Source organism: Neopelma chrysocephalum, unplaced genomic scaffold (genome assembly GCF_003984885.1).
Source record: "Neopelma chrysocephalum unplaced genomic scaffold, ASM398488v2 Primary Assembly neopelma1_65, whole genome shotgun sequence".
NCBI classification, from domain to species: Eukaryota; Metazoa; Chordata; class Aves; order Passeriformes; family Pipridae; genus Neopelma; species Neopelma chrysocephalum.
In genome coordinates this window covers 343,678-358,573 of record NW_020897722.1, presented here as the reverse complement: position 1 = coordinate 358,573, position 14,896 = coordinate 343,678, and the positions used below count along the sequence as shown (strand labels likewise).

General features: G+C 43.6%; 1 protein-coding gene across 7 annotated transcripts in view; it reads left to right on the top strand.

The window, feature by feature from the left end:
* Nucleotides 1-14,896, top strand: part of CUNH16orf71 (chromosome unknown C16orf71 homolog) — a 92,669-nt gene that overhangs the window by 23,123 nt on the left and 54,650 nt on the right. For all 7 annotated transcript variants that reach the window (XM_027683523.1, XM_027683527.1, XM_027683525.1 and 4 more), the window contains 3 exons: nucleotides 6,999-7,190; nucleotides 9,614-9,769; nucleotides 14,364-14,558. In XM_027683523.1, coding sequence (XP_027539324.1) covers nucleotides 6,999-7,190; nucleotides 9,614-9,769; nucleotides 14,364-14,558 — 543 coding nt within the window. The remainder of the gene's footprint in view (nucleotides 1-6,998; nucleotides 7,191-9,613; nucleotides 9,770-14,363; nucleotides 14,559-14,896) is intronic.

Here is a 14,896-nt window from a genome sequence, read left to right as displayed (position 1 = left end):
ACTTATGCATGATCTTGACAGATGGGAACATTGGTTGCTGTTGCTTAAGGGAAAGGTTAATATAAGTAAAAAGAATTTAGTTTCCAGGATTACATGCATGAACTTGCTGCCAGTAGAGGTCCTGAATACTCCTCCTTTCACATTAGGAGGATGTTCAGATTAAACTTGAAGAGAAGACAATAACGTAAAACATCCATGGGCTAAATTCTAATCCTGATTTAGAAGTAGGCAGGAGAATGCAAAACCATTTCTGTGCTTTTTGTCTTACCAGGTCTTGCTCTTTGTTTGTTGGCAAAAGGAGTAGCTGCCCTGAGTTTGCAATGTGTATGAACAAGTGCCAGTCACTGTAATTATACAGAGAAATACTTTCTGCCTTGAATCTCTCTCTTGGAATCAAAATAGAATTCACAACTCCTGGCCTTACCTCAGGGCTGTGATCATTGATGCTATTTGTAGATGAAAGGAGGCTGTTTCTGCCCCTCTGTTTCTCAGAGGGTATGTACAGACTTGCCTGACACACCACACTGCTGTTAAAGAACCTGTATAATTTGAACTGGATTCCTGCTTTTCCTCATGCCTTCTTGTTTAGCATTGACTTAAGTTGGGCTCGTGTTCCAAATCTTAGCACACTGGGGGGTAAGCTTGGTCACAACTTGTAAACACATTATTACCCAAATACTCATTACAGAGCATTATTCTCAGTGGCAGGGAATGGAATTCAAGGCTTTATCTGAGATTATGAAGTGGAAGAATCATGCAGTTACTTTTCTTTTGCAAACACTGAGCTCAGTCCAGCTCTTGTGCCAACCTGGAGTTCCCACAGGCTTCAGGGGACACTGTAAGCACTTAGCACTTCTCAGGATCACAAACCCTTAATTCACAGGTCTGAGGGGTTACCTGAAGGGTATTTTGTAGCTGGAGGGAAGCTCACAGAGCCTGGGACAAACTGGACACAATCTGTTTAAACTGGAAGCTGACAGGCTGAAAAACAAGCCACTTTAGCTCTGCTGTCACTTCCTGATAAAGCAGCTGAGCATAATTTCCTTCCCCACACCCCTGATTTTCCTTTGTTTCTGTGGGGATTACCATAGAGTATCAGGGGAAATACATGAAAAGATAAATAGATGGGAAGACTGCAGAAAAATGAGGCATTACCCAAGTTGGTAAGTATATGTTGAGTCATAGAACCAATCACAGAATGGTTTGGGTTGGAGAAGACCTTAGAGATCACCTCATTCCAACCCTCTGCCATGGGCAGGGAACAGGGAATCTCCTGGAGTACCAAACCAGAGCCATTTCAGTTGGATTTCAAGCCAGCTTGGAGCATGTGCCAAATCCCAGCCTAGATTTCGGATGGCTGAGGACCAATTCCATGCTCTGCCACAGCATTTCTGAGTGACCATGGACAATTCCCTTCTCTGCTAGAAATTGTGGCATATTTTATTTGGGAGGCAGTTTGGAATCATTTGAAGAACAACATCGTGGAAGATGCAGACAAGATTTGGGTTTTAGAGGCCATGACACTGTTTCAGGAGTGTAAAGGAAGAGAACAGATCTGACTTTTGAAAGTTTGTTGATAATCTTACACTCCTCCTCTTCAGTGTGCTTTACAGGCTTCTGATAATTAATCCAGCTAGACAAGGGACTAGGATAAGGGAATATTATCCTTACTTTGCAGTTCCACAGAGAAATACTTCATGCCAGAGCTGAGCACAAATCCTGATTCCCAGTCTTGTGCTCACATGAAATGTGCAAGTAATTAAATGTCCTTTACTCATTTCAGCTGCTTCTCATTAACCAGGAGTATAAACTCATTAGAGGAGGAACTTTTTGTTACATGTGCTCAGAACACTGGCACAATGAGGCTGTGAATTCTTCTGAGCCTCTCCAAGTATTACTGGAGTGTAAACACCAATCATGGAAAAGGCACTTGTCATTTTTAATAATTGTGTCTCAGAAAGCAAACAGTGTTCAGTGCTACTTTGATTTAAATTTTAGTGCAGTTTTCAGGCCTTTGTTTACCTGAGTTGAGCCTTTGTCAGGAAATCTTTACACTTCTAAAAAATAACGAAGAAATTGTATGTTAAAAAAAATAGCTGCTTGTTACCAGTTATTTGAGGAGTTTTTAGCTGAATTCAAACTTGTTGAATTTCAGCCAAAAATACTCTGTGCCTGTGTGATCCTGATCCATAGGATGGGCCAGATCCTGACCTCCCATGGAAGAGGGTTTATCCACACCTTTGATAGCACAGATGAGTTGTTAACTCCAGGGAAGCAGCTCAGAACTCCCTTGTGTGACACAGAGCAGTGGAATTCACATCTCCCTGTTGCCTTTGGTTGTGCTGAGAGGGTTTATAGAGAGGATGAAGAGGGGGTTTTGTTGCAGTGTTGTGGTGGCAATAAAACTTCTTCAGGGTTGCCCATGCTCAGCTGGCAGCAACATGAAAGGTGTGCCAAGTGGATTCTGCTGTCCTTGGTTCCTGTGCCAGGCAGAGCTCAGCTCTTTCCATGTCTCACTGCACTCCTGAGTTCAGGAATTTCTGGTGACAATCCAATGTTTCTCTTTGTCACTTGTCCTCTTTGTGTTCCAGCAGAGACACTCTCTAGCTTAGCACACTCGTGTTGCCTGAGATGGAGAAGTGGCTTCTTCTGAACCAGGAGAAGTTTTATTCTTCATGCCCAAGACTAAGAATAATTGCCCAGAACAAAAGATAACTTTCAGCCAAGAAATTTTCTCTATTATTATATTTTTAACTTCAACTCACATGATCTGTAATGCCCTGAATTGAAAACTAGAGAGATCAGAGCAAATAATGCTCCATTACAGAGCTCTTTGAATTCCTGCAATCCTACTTGGGCAGAGTTATCTGCTTTGGAGGATCAGAACTCTTCCATTTGAGCAATCTGAGGCACAGTTCACAACAGAAATTTCCATAACATCTTGCCAACGTGGTGTTTTTCAGATCCATGACCTCAGCATGTCTGATACTCAGAAAGCCAGTGGTGCTACAGAGAGCAAATTCAGTACAAAATGCACTTACAGAAAGACTATTCAGACCATTAACATCAATTGTACTCTCTTCTTTGTCGTTAAAAGTTACCTTCCTAATTAGTGTGTTCTGCCAATTGCATGCAGGAAATGCAGATACTCTGCTGTTCTTACCCATTGCTTCCACTTTGCAATGATAAAGCAGTTCTTTGATTGGTTTCAGGGTTTATTCCATGCTTTAATGTGGAATTTCAAATAATCTAACAGATGGCATTGTCATCATTTCTCCTTCCCTACAGAATGAAAATGAACAAACACTTGACATTTCCAATATGTCTTCATCTAATGCGAGAATTTTTAGAAGCCATGGAAGAGCGATATCTGCTTTGCCTTAGGTGGCCAGAACTCTTAAATGTGTCCTAAAAATCCTGCAGTAGCCCATGTGACTGCAGGAAAAATAGGTATATAAGAACAGAATCAACATGGTTGTGTCTTGTACCACCAGTTCTGCCCATAACAAAGCTGCTGCAGCTGGAGAATGAGTGTGGAATGTTCATTAGAGAAATTAGCCCGAGCTGCTACAGTGCTTAGAAATCAGCTCACATTTACAAACCTCCAGCAGATGCATCCTTTGGCAAAAGATCCTGCAGGCAGTGATTTGCCATTCATCAAGGATTGCCTCTTAAATTTGGGATCCAGGCGAGGGTGCAGATGACACAGAAGGATAAATTTAGAGATGGCTGAAAACAATTATTTTGATTAAGTCTCCAGCCAATGAGAGTAAGAGTCTTCCTATTCCTCCCCTTCCCCCTCACTCACCCCCCTCTGATGAAGGAGGAGGAGACTGTGTGAGTATAACTTATCTTCATTTTCCATGTGGTGGATGTTTGGATGTGGGTCTTTCTGCTGCAGACTCTGCTCAATGTAGTAGGGAGTGTGTTTTATGGGATATGATGCCTTGCTTCTGTGTTAGCATCACTTAGTGTTGGAAAAGGAGCTGGAAGGGGAATATGCAAGTTTTCTTTACCTGAAAAGGAGAGACTATACCTGTTAAAATAAAAAAAAAATTGGCTTCTTCTTGACCTCTCCTGCCACTGGGGTAAGCCCTCAGACTGGGTGAGCTGGTTCTTGTGGGAAATCTTTGTGAAGTTGTCACCAAGCTCCCCTGGCTCCTGAGCTGCTCCTCGGTCATTCCAGCCTCTCACAGCTTTGATGGTATTTCCACATCTTAGGAGCTCTTTGTCCAAAGGCAATGCCCACTACTCTTTTTAAAAAAACATCAACAAAGGCATCATTTAACTAATTTGAGCTATTTTATTAGAAACAAAATGATGTCTGTCTGGCTGGAAAACTTGTGTCCACTAAGTTTTGGCTTGCTGTGATTGTAGATATCTGGGTTTTGTTTTAAAAATAATAATAATATGGAGATAAAATGCCACTTAAAAAAAATGATTGTCTATACAGGGATCTTTACATTTTGGGTTTTTCTGAATAGTAGTTTCCTTTGGGATTATCACAGTCTGGTTTGGGTTGGAAAGGACATTAAAGCTCATCTCATTCCACCCCCTGCCACGGGCAGGGACGCCTTCCACTAGCCCAGGTTGCTCCAAGCCCTGTCCAGCCCGGCCTTGGACACTTCCAGGGATGGGATGGGGCAGCCACAGCTTCCCAGAGAAATCCATTCCAGGGCCTCACCACCCTCAATTTCTTCCTAATACTTAATCTCACCCTCACCTCCTTCAGCCTGAGGCCATCATGCCTCTGTGTGTGTAGCTGAAGGCTGAAGTGTGTGGTTATCCTTGAGTTATCTTGCAATTCCTTTTTTCCTCATTTCATTTCCATGTGGATTTGAAGAGGTTCCTCCTCCCCTGCTTGGTGTAGTTACTGCTCCTATTGCACTGTTGTATCAGAGTGGAAAAGAAAAGGCCGGAGCTGAGAGTGGTTGGAAAACTGAGCTGAAGAGCTGCAACCTTTAACACCATAAACTATAATTGCAAAATAAAATAGCAAGTGTGTGGAAAAAGGAAATTTTATCTTATTTACCCTCTGGTAATTGTTGGCCCTTCACTACAGTCAGCTGCCTGTCTCTGATTGACAGCACAATTCCAGCCAGAGAAACCAGAAATATCCAAGCATTTGAGTAATTTTAATCTTTTTATATCCTAATACTGTCACAAATAAAAGCCAGTGGAACAAGTAGGCAAATGAAACTGTTCATGGGTGAACTGGGTAAATTGGGCAGTGCTGTGGGAAGATATACCCAGAAAGCACTGAATCTTACTTCAGCAATTCATGCCCATAATTAAACAGGATTAGTTCCTTTTTTTTGTTCATTAGACTTAATATTTCTGATATTGGTTAAGTTCCACACCTAGATTCTTGTTGGGATGAGGAGACTGGCAGAGGGAGGAGAGAGAAGGACCAACCTTGCTCAATACCTCACTCAGAAGGAACCTCAATAACTGAATTTCTTACCTGATCTTTGTCAGAAAACCTATTGAGCCCTCCCCTGCTGCTGAGCCAAGCAAATTTGGAATAGTTGGAAATTTCCTGCTGGAAAATTAGTAGTAGATGCTGTTTTTATCATTAGCTCTTGAGTTACCTCCTCTTATTTTTCCCCATACCTTTGAGAGATGACAAAAGAATCAATTCTCCAATACAGAGTGTAGAAAGTCATCTTTTCCTGATGATCTCCAGGTTCCTCTTCCTCAGATGAAGTAGGGTGAAAGCCTTGAGGAATTCTGCTGGCTCCCCAGGAATAGCAGCATTAGTAATGTTATTCTGCAGCATCAGACATTTTGGTGTGACTGTTTTTCCTTTATTACTAATTGCAGTTTTTATTTGGTACTTGTAGGCAGTGCTGGGCCTGTGGCAGATGTTTTGGCAGCAAAACACTGGGTGACACAGTAGATCTGCTTGGGGATTTTTATTACTTTTTTGGGTTTTGAACCATTTTAAGCAGCTGTCTGATTTGAGGACCAACACACAAGTCAAGCTCCATTAACTTGTGAAGTGGATTAGTCATTATACACCTTTGTGGACGTTTTAATTCAGAATTAAAGTGGCTTTAACTGGATTTAGCTTACTTTGCTTTCAGAGTAAATTCAGGTAAATCAAATTAAGGTTAATTCAGTGTAAAGGAGTGGGCAAACATCCTCATTATGGGCTACATGGAGCAACTGAAAACATGAGACCAGGCTGGATGGAGCCTGGAGCAACCTGGTCTAGGGGAAGTTGTCCCTGCCCGTGGCAGGGGATGGAATGAGAGGAGCTTTAAGAACCCTTCCAATCCAAACCATTCCATGATTTTATAATCATAAATGTTGAGGAGCAGTACTCTTCAGTGGACTGGAGAATCTTTGTGATTTTTAGAGACTAGCTCCTTAATTTACCAAAGAAATGTCAGGGGCAACAAATTGAACATAAATAGGAAGAACAAGCTGTAGCTGCTGCATCTTTGGAAGGACAAAAAACTGTAAGTCTACAATTCAAGCTTGAAGTTGTTTCTTGAACAGATCTCTTAGAGGAGTGGGAATTTGCATCCTAAATAACCAGGTATCTACCAATACTAAAGTGAAGAAAGAAGGTGAGTTTACTTAAATGGGACATCATCTATGAAATGAGGAATGGTAGGTGAAGCAGAAAATCATGAGTTTTCACACTATCAGGCTTGTTTGAAGGCTTTTCAGGGATTAAAAAAAAAAAAAGAAAAGCCAAAACACTGAATCTTAAAGAATACAGAATAAATTTAATCACACTTTTCCAGCTGTGACCACGGAACCTTCCATTCACCAAGCAGTGTGTTACTGAATGAAGAGCCAGGTGACAGCTGTCCAAGAAAAACCAAAGTGCTCAAGGAGGTGTCACTGATAGAATGACCTGGCTTTTATGGCTCTTTGATAAATGCCTCTCCTGTGATGGCAGCAAATGTAATTAATTCTCGATGATGAAACAGTTCCAGTAATCCAAATTACTTCCATTTTAATACTTTTTTTTTTTTTTTTGACAGGAAGCCTCTTATTTGCCAGCTGTTGACACATTGCCTGGCCCACAGCGTGTGAAGGATGAGGTGCTGCTGCTGACCATTAGGCTGACAAGCTGTGGCCAAGTGGCCACAGATCAGTGTGATGGGCAGGTGCCTGACAAGGTGCTGGGAGCAGCCAACATCTACCAGGCCCTCGTGACGTGGCTGCTCTCTCTGGTGAGTACAGGCAGTGACAGGGCACAAAAGGTTCTGAGTGATGAAGGCTGTGTTTTGACCTCCAGTGAATATATAATCACTCTTGAAATCTCCTCTCTTTCCAACAGCTACAAAACAGTGGCTGAACAAGGGGGAAATTATGTTCTAATTCACCTTAGAGTCAGTAAATAAAAGTCTCTCTGAAGTCAGTGGGCAGTTGGATTGTGTCTGTAGTTCATGAAGATGTAAAAAATTGTCGGGCCAGAGTCACAATTGTTAAAAGTGGCTGCTGGAAGTGTTTGACTTTGTCCTTGGCAAAAGAAGCTGATGGATACAGGAGCCTGTTTCTAACCACTTATTCTAGATAAGAACAGATCCTTTCTGGTAGTCGAGAGGGCTGTAAACAAGTGGGGGGCTACTTCATCTTAATTGTCCTTTAGTTCATGTGGTTTTCTCCTCTAAAAAGCCACCTCTTCCTCTCTCCTTCCTCATCCAACCTCCTAGGAAAACAGGCAATGTGTATTTTCCCTCCCCACCCTGCATTCTGGCCTTGTTCTTTTCCCTGGGATACCAATACTGATCCATGCAGTCAAGGTAGATTTCACCCTGAGCAGCCAGCCTGCACCAGGCTTTTAAATCACTTAAACTCCACTTAAAACAGAATTAATTGTTAATGATGTTCATGCCTCCATTAAAACATTGCTAATATTCTTTAGTGTTAGTTCAGTGCTAATGAAAATTGCCACTGGAACAGCCCCAGAGCCTGGATCTCCTATTCAGAGGCTGGTTAGCTCATGACCAGCTGCAGTGTGAGCTTGCTTCCCCTGCGTTATTCCCATTAAAAAACCCAGAACTCTGACATGTAGCAGCTCTCTCCAAGCCTCAAAGGATATCTCAGCTTCCAGGGCTCAGTGTCACTCTGCTGAGTGTCAGGTCACATGTTGAGATGGACTTTGTGCCGAAGAGAAACGGGGGTAAAATCCATCAATTTATTGCACACAGGTTCTCAAACAGCTGTTGCATAGTAGTGGAAAATTCTGCATTTCTTTCATTGAAAGAATTAAAAATGTTTGGACTTTTTTAGACCAAATTTTTATCTGGTAATCTATGTAATTCCACTGATTCCCTGGCTTGTGCAAATCAGCATATCTTATTGATTTCATTGGAGATGTGGTGGTTGGTGCCAGTTGAGAGCATCCTCCAGGTGAAAACATTCCCCAGTGGCTGAGCTGCTGCAGAATTTCCCATGTGAAACCAGTGCTCAAAGCACTCAAGGGCTGGGTACTGGTGTTCTAAGTGATCCAGCTGACCTGGAAAATCCACTCAGGTACCGTGTTGAGAACGTATTTCTAAAGGCCTTTATCTCACTGTAAATAGTTTGGGGTAATATGTGCAGTAAATAGCAGGGCTGATAATCCATCTACAGACTGTGGTGGTGGTATAAACTGTGAGAACAACACTTATCCACCAGAACCCTGGGAAGGAATTCCAGTCCTGTAGCTCAAACTTGCCTGTCTCTTCATCCAGAGTGTGTTCTGGTTCAGGCATCTCTGCCTCACAGGGCTGCTCTTCCCTTCTCCTGGCTTTGCTGATTCCCTGTGTCTGACTTTCCCATGGCTTTCTGCCCTCTTTCACCTGTTTTGCAGGTGCTCCAGTACCTCCATACTCTGTTTCAGGTGTTGCTCCTGTCTTTTTTCTAACCCATAATAAAGTTTTTCATGTATTCTGCATGTTGAAGTGTATCATGTTTCTTCTGACTTCGAGCAGCTTTAAGAGCCAAGGATTGGTCTTTCCTTCTGGAACCCTGTCTCTGTGGTATTTACAATAATCAATTATGTCCAGGGTTCATCTTGGGATTGGCAGAAGTCACTTTTTAGCCTGTTTTGTTTAAATCAGATGTGTGTAGTGGAAAATAAGATGTTTGTCTCCCACACACGTGTGCACAAAAAAATCCATCAAAAAGAACTCACCTCAGTCAAACTGAAAGGGGGATTCAGTGGATGGGGATTGATGGGGTTTGGGCTATTAGTGATCACCAATGGGGAAAAGAAAGGCTTGTTAGGGAAGCCTCCATTAGCTACTTGGAATTAGATCATCACTTTGCATTGATTTTTGAACTGGGACTGATCTCCTTATCATTGGTAAAGGTGCTGCTCTGGCAGGAATGTTCCAAGCAGCACTGACAGGGACTGTTCTCACTCCTTGCTGGACTAGGGAAATAATGTGCATTTTTGCTGTCACATAGTGAAAACCACACATATTATTTAATTTGGTCTTTATTGATTTTTCTACTGACTAAACCATAGCTAATCTACTAATCAAGCTAGAATGCTCCCTGGATTGTTGTTATGTTGGGGGGCTCTACTCAAAAGCAACAGAAAAAGATAAAGGGTTTTTTTTTTCAGTCCATCTAAAAGTCAAATTCTGTTCCAATGGATTTACAGGTGCCTCCTTTGAAAAGGAACAATGGCCCCAAAGCTCCATTTGAGGTGGTGGGGCTGCAGCAGGCCTGGAGGGAGGAAGGCTTGGCCCTCTGTGCTGGTCTGATCCCAGCAGATGAGTCTTCAGCCCAGAGCTGTCCCAAGACCCAGGAGACACAAGTGAGTAGCAGCATTTGCACCTGCTGGTTGTGCACGACAGCCCTGGGCAGGTACCAGTGTTCTTGACTAAGCACCAGCCCTGCATATGCCAATTTGAGCTCAAATTTCAGCAAGGCAGGAGAGAGCAGCATAAGTGCTGCTCTAAATTGGAGTGGGGGACCAGCCCAGTACTGTGGGAACTGAAAGATTGCTTACAGCTAATTGCCAACCCAAGCTGTCCTCAGTGCTGCTGAATTTAGTTTTCGTGCAGACAAGAAACCAGCTCTCTATGGCATAATTTTTTCTCTATTGCTCATTAACTGTAACCTCATACTGCAGAAATTTAACTGGCTTCAGAGGAGACACATCTTTGGGACATGTAATGGTTTTTCCTCTTGTACTTTAACCATGTGAAGAGTGTGGCATAGGAGAGAGAATACTGTCGTGCTGTTTGGCTCCAAGGAGTCAGGACCTGGAAGCACAACCTGAGCCTCTGTTCCCTCAAGTCTGGAAGACAACAGGGCCTGTACTGTGCAATAAACCCCCAAGCTGGAAGGTCTTGCACACAAGCACATGCAGGTGGCACATGGAATATAGGGCATGATGTGAATCTGTGTCCTGAGCACAGCAGAGCTACGAAATGGCAGCTGTGAGCTGTGGTTTGTTGGTTCTGTCTTTTCATGGAGCTGATACAATACAGGCTGGAATTCTGAGCATCTTGTTCCTGTTTCTTTTTTGGAGACAGTTTTTTAGGTGTTATTGCTACTCTTACCTGGTATAAATACCTGTCCTACCTATGCAGTGTAGCTGACTCTTGCTGGAAAGTGTACCCAGGTATATCTGGGGAGCAACAATCTGTGTGTACCCCAGATCTCCTGAGAGCCACTGGCTTGAACAACTATCCTATCACTGAGTATCCTTTGAGGTGCTGCCCTGTGCTCTGCTGAGGCTGCTGAGTTCCTCTCAGGGGGCTCAAAGCAATACTTGTGGCTTTAGTGAGCTAATGGTGGAATTTCTACTCTATTTTTGCCTGTTTCACCCTAGTAATGTTAAACAGATATGCCCCCAGGTACCTGGATTATACCTGCTGGACACCTCATGTGAAGTTTAAATGGAATAGAAGATGTAAACAAGTTTTCAAAGCTCAATTAACTTCCCATACTGAGCTGCAGCAAGAGTTCTTCCCTTGCAGCTGCCTGCCTGTGAGCAGCAAAGGTTGAATTTCCCATGATGTATCATAAAGCCTGGAGTTTGACAGCTGTGGCTCCAGTACTCCTGCAAGTAAATGATTGATGCTGGCACCAAAATGTCATGAATAAAACATCTGCCAAAAATACCCCAAAACAATAAGCATTAGTGTTTGGACAGAAGTGCCCATGGGCAGAGGCTGATGAGAGCAGGCAGCCTGCTGGACTGGACAAAGGTTTAATGCTGATTTCAGTCTCAGGCAACTGAATTCAAGATGTTTCCTCTGTGGAGCAAAGCAAATGGAGGAACAGAGACTGACCTGCCTCCTGCCTGGTTGCTCCCTGCTGGTTTCAGCTGAGAGGTTGGGCAAAGCAGCAAAATTATTGAGCACTGTGTATGTTCAAAATATGAGCAGTGATAAACAATTGAATGAACTTTTGGAGATGTGGGCTCAGACTGCTCTGAGCGTTTGATTGGAGCTGGGGAGGGTTGAATCACAAGTTAGTGGAACAAACTGTACAGTTCCTCCAGTCCATGTCACAGAATCGTGGTATAGTTTAGGTTGGAAGGGGTCTTTTCAAGGCCATCGAGTCCAAACCCCTGCTATGGTCAGGAGCACCTTCCACTAGCCCAGGTTGCTCCAAACCCCATCCAACCTGGCCTTGGACACTTCCAGGGATGGGGCAGCCACAGCTTCTCTGGGCAACCTGTGCCAGGGCCTCCCCACCCTCATCATAAAAAACTCACAGAATCACAGAATGTGCTGAGTTGGAAGGGACCCACGAGGATCACTGAATCCAACCCTTGGCCCTGCACAGAACCATCCCCAAGAGTCACACGTGCCTGAGAGTATCATCCAAATGTTCCTTGAGCTCTGTCAGCCCTGGTCAACCACCAACCCAACCTCCCTTTGGGGGAAGAACCTCTTTCTAATATCCAACCTAAACCTCCCCTGACACAACTTCAGGCCATTCCCTTGGGTCCTGTCAGTGGTGACCTGCAGGTATTGGGACAGTTCCAAGCAGGACTGTGTGTGTAACTTGGTTTCCTCTCGTTAGAGGCTCTACCTTTGTGGTTCCACTGACTTTTGTTAATTTTGCTTTCCTGAGGCATTTGTAAAGCTGCTGCTTTCCCCAACAGAGATCTAAGCTGGTAGGAACAACACAAGTCCAAATGTCAGCCACAGCAGAGACAAGAAAAATAACAGCAAGTGGTCCTGTCTTCCCGTTCCTTCCCTTGGGCAGCTTCAGCTACAGTTGGAGAGAAATGGGGTGGATTTTGTTCTTTACACTTAAGTTGTCAGTCTCTCACTGTACTGTTAATGTGGAGGGGTTTAATGGTTGAATAACAAAATCCTGTTGGGGCACTTACTGGCTCTTGTTCCAGTTGTCTCCTATGGGCACAAAGAGAACCACTTATGAGGGCTTTACCTTTACACTATGACTGGTTTTCCAGGTGCTTTTGTTGTATCTGTTTGCTATAGGAATGTAAGCAAAAGAGGCATACCTAGTATATGTAAATGTTTAATATTATGAAAAATGATATTTTAATGTTCTTAACATGGAGAGGCCAGAGTCCATGTTCAACCCCCAAAAGGAGGCTCTGAGCCATCAACTTCTTATTTACTGTCATCTGTGTATCTTCTATTATTTATCATATTTTGTTTCCCCATCCATAGTTATAAAAGGAAGTATAATAGTGGTCTCTCCAGGCAAAAGCTCCTGTTCTCAGCAGATCAATAAGCCTTTGGGCTTATTCAACTAGGATGGCATCTATTCCTATATCCAGTAGTTCTGTTTCCTCCCATTTTTGTTGGTTTTTTGGGTTTTAGTTTGGGGTATTTTTATTCTGTCCTTCCCCAAACAACTAATAAAAATGAGGCAGATTTGAACATCCCTGCATGGTTTTGGTTTCTTATTATCAGAACAAATGCTTAAATACAGACCTCTTGTAATCCCTGCTTGCTGATAGACAAGCTGCAGTCCCAAGCATGTCTGATGGGAATTAGATTTGTAAAGCCTATGCTTTCTAAGAATCTTCCAGGCATTCCCAATTAGGCACGCTGGCACCGTGCAGAGCTCTGTGGCTCCTGTCTCTGCACTTCCTCACTTCATTCTCTGCTGGCTCAGAACAGCTCACAGTCATTAGATTTGGGGCTTTTCTGCAGACCTTTCTTCCTTGGGCTCCACTTTCTGTGTGCAGTAATCACAGAGCCATAAAATATTCTGAGCTGGAAGGGACCCACAGGGACCATGAGTCCAACTCCTGGCCCTGCACAGGACCATCCCCAAGAGTCACACCCTGTGCCTGAGAATGTAGTCCAAATGCTCCTGGAGCTCTGGCAGTCTTGGTGCTGTGCCCACTGCCCTGGGGAGCCTGTTCAGTGCCCAGCCACCCTCTGGGGGAAGAACCTTTTCCTAGTATCCAGCCTAACCCTCCCCTGACACAACTTCAGGGTGCTGTCCCTGGTCACAGGGAGCAGAGATCAGAGCTGTCCCTCCACTGCCCCTCATGAGGAAGCTGCAGACCCTTATGGGCTCTCCCCTCAGTCTCCTCCAGCTGAGCAGACCAAGTGCCCTCAGCCACTCCTCAGACCCTTCCCTATCCTTATGTCCCTCCTTTGGACACTCTCCCATAGCTTTAGATCCTTCTGATGTTGTGGCCCCCAGCACTCGAGGTGAGGTTGCCCCAGCTCAGAGAAGGACGGGACCATCACTTCCTTTCAATAGCTGGTGGAAAGAAGATGCTTTGCATAATTGTTGTCTGTTAATTTCTAATTAGGTCTCATTGAGGTCATCAGTTTTGTTCTCTGAAAGTTCTGCTAATTAAGAACCAACCTGAAGAACAATGAGGCTTAGAGGGGAGGTTAAATGATGGAAAACTGTAATTTAGCAGGAGGGTACTCAATGTCAATGTATTAATATTAGTCTCAGTCTTAAAAAAAATCATAGAATGGTTTGGATTGGAAGAGACTTTAAAGCTCATCTTGTTCCGCTCCCTGCCATGGCCAGGGACACCTTCCACTTGACCAGATTGCTCCAAGCCCCATCCAACCTGGCCTTGGACACTTCCAGGGATGGGATGTTAATATATTCATTCATATCCCTATGAAACCCTTTGAAATGAATGTTTCATTGTACTGGGCTGTTATATGGTCCTGTTTATGGCATTTTCTCCCTCTGTAAGTGTGGTGTAATCTGCCTTGGAGTAGTATTTGTGAGCTGATGGATGTCATGAGCAGGGTGTGATGGTTTGGGAGGCTGTGGGGTGTTATGTTAGGGATATGCTTTGCAGAATCTGAAGCAGCTGTGTGGAACTGGAGTCTGGGATGGCTGCAGACAAAGGAGGAGCTGTTCCAGGTGCAAGGTACAGAGAGAAAGCTCCTAAGGCAACCACCAATTGATTTTTAACCATTGACTCTTTGCAGAACACGGAAGATCTACGAGGACCATCTGTGTTTTACCAGAAGATTTCTGCATTTCTTGCCTCTACATGGCTTCCAGATGTTATTTGGTGGAGGGCACAACTGGCCAGTTGCTTCCAAAACCAGCTGTGTCCACTTCATCTTGATATTCCCTCTGTCCTGCTCAGTAACGTTGTTGCTGTTAATCCCGACCCTCAGGTACTGAACAGAAAAGCTTGGAATTCTGGTAATTGTCTCCTCAGGTCCAGTAAAACTTGTTCTTTCAGTGTTAACAGATATTCTTGTTTACTTTAGCAAAGTATTTAAGCAGACTTTGAAAACAAATGCTTCTAATATCGGCATATTTTATGATTCTGTGATTTTAGTGTCTGTAGATTTGCAGGGAAGTGTGTGAGTTACAAGGATGGAGCACATCTCAAAATCAAGTGCCTCCAATCTCTTGCCTACCTGGAGTTGTCTGCAAGAATACTCTCTGCTGTATATAGTTGAATAATAATTAACTTTTCACCTCTTTCAGCTTAGCAAGTGCTCTGTAA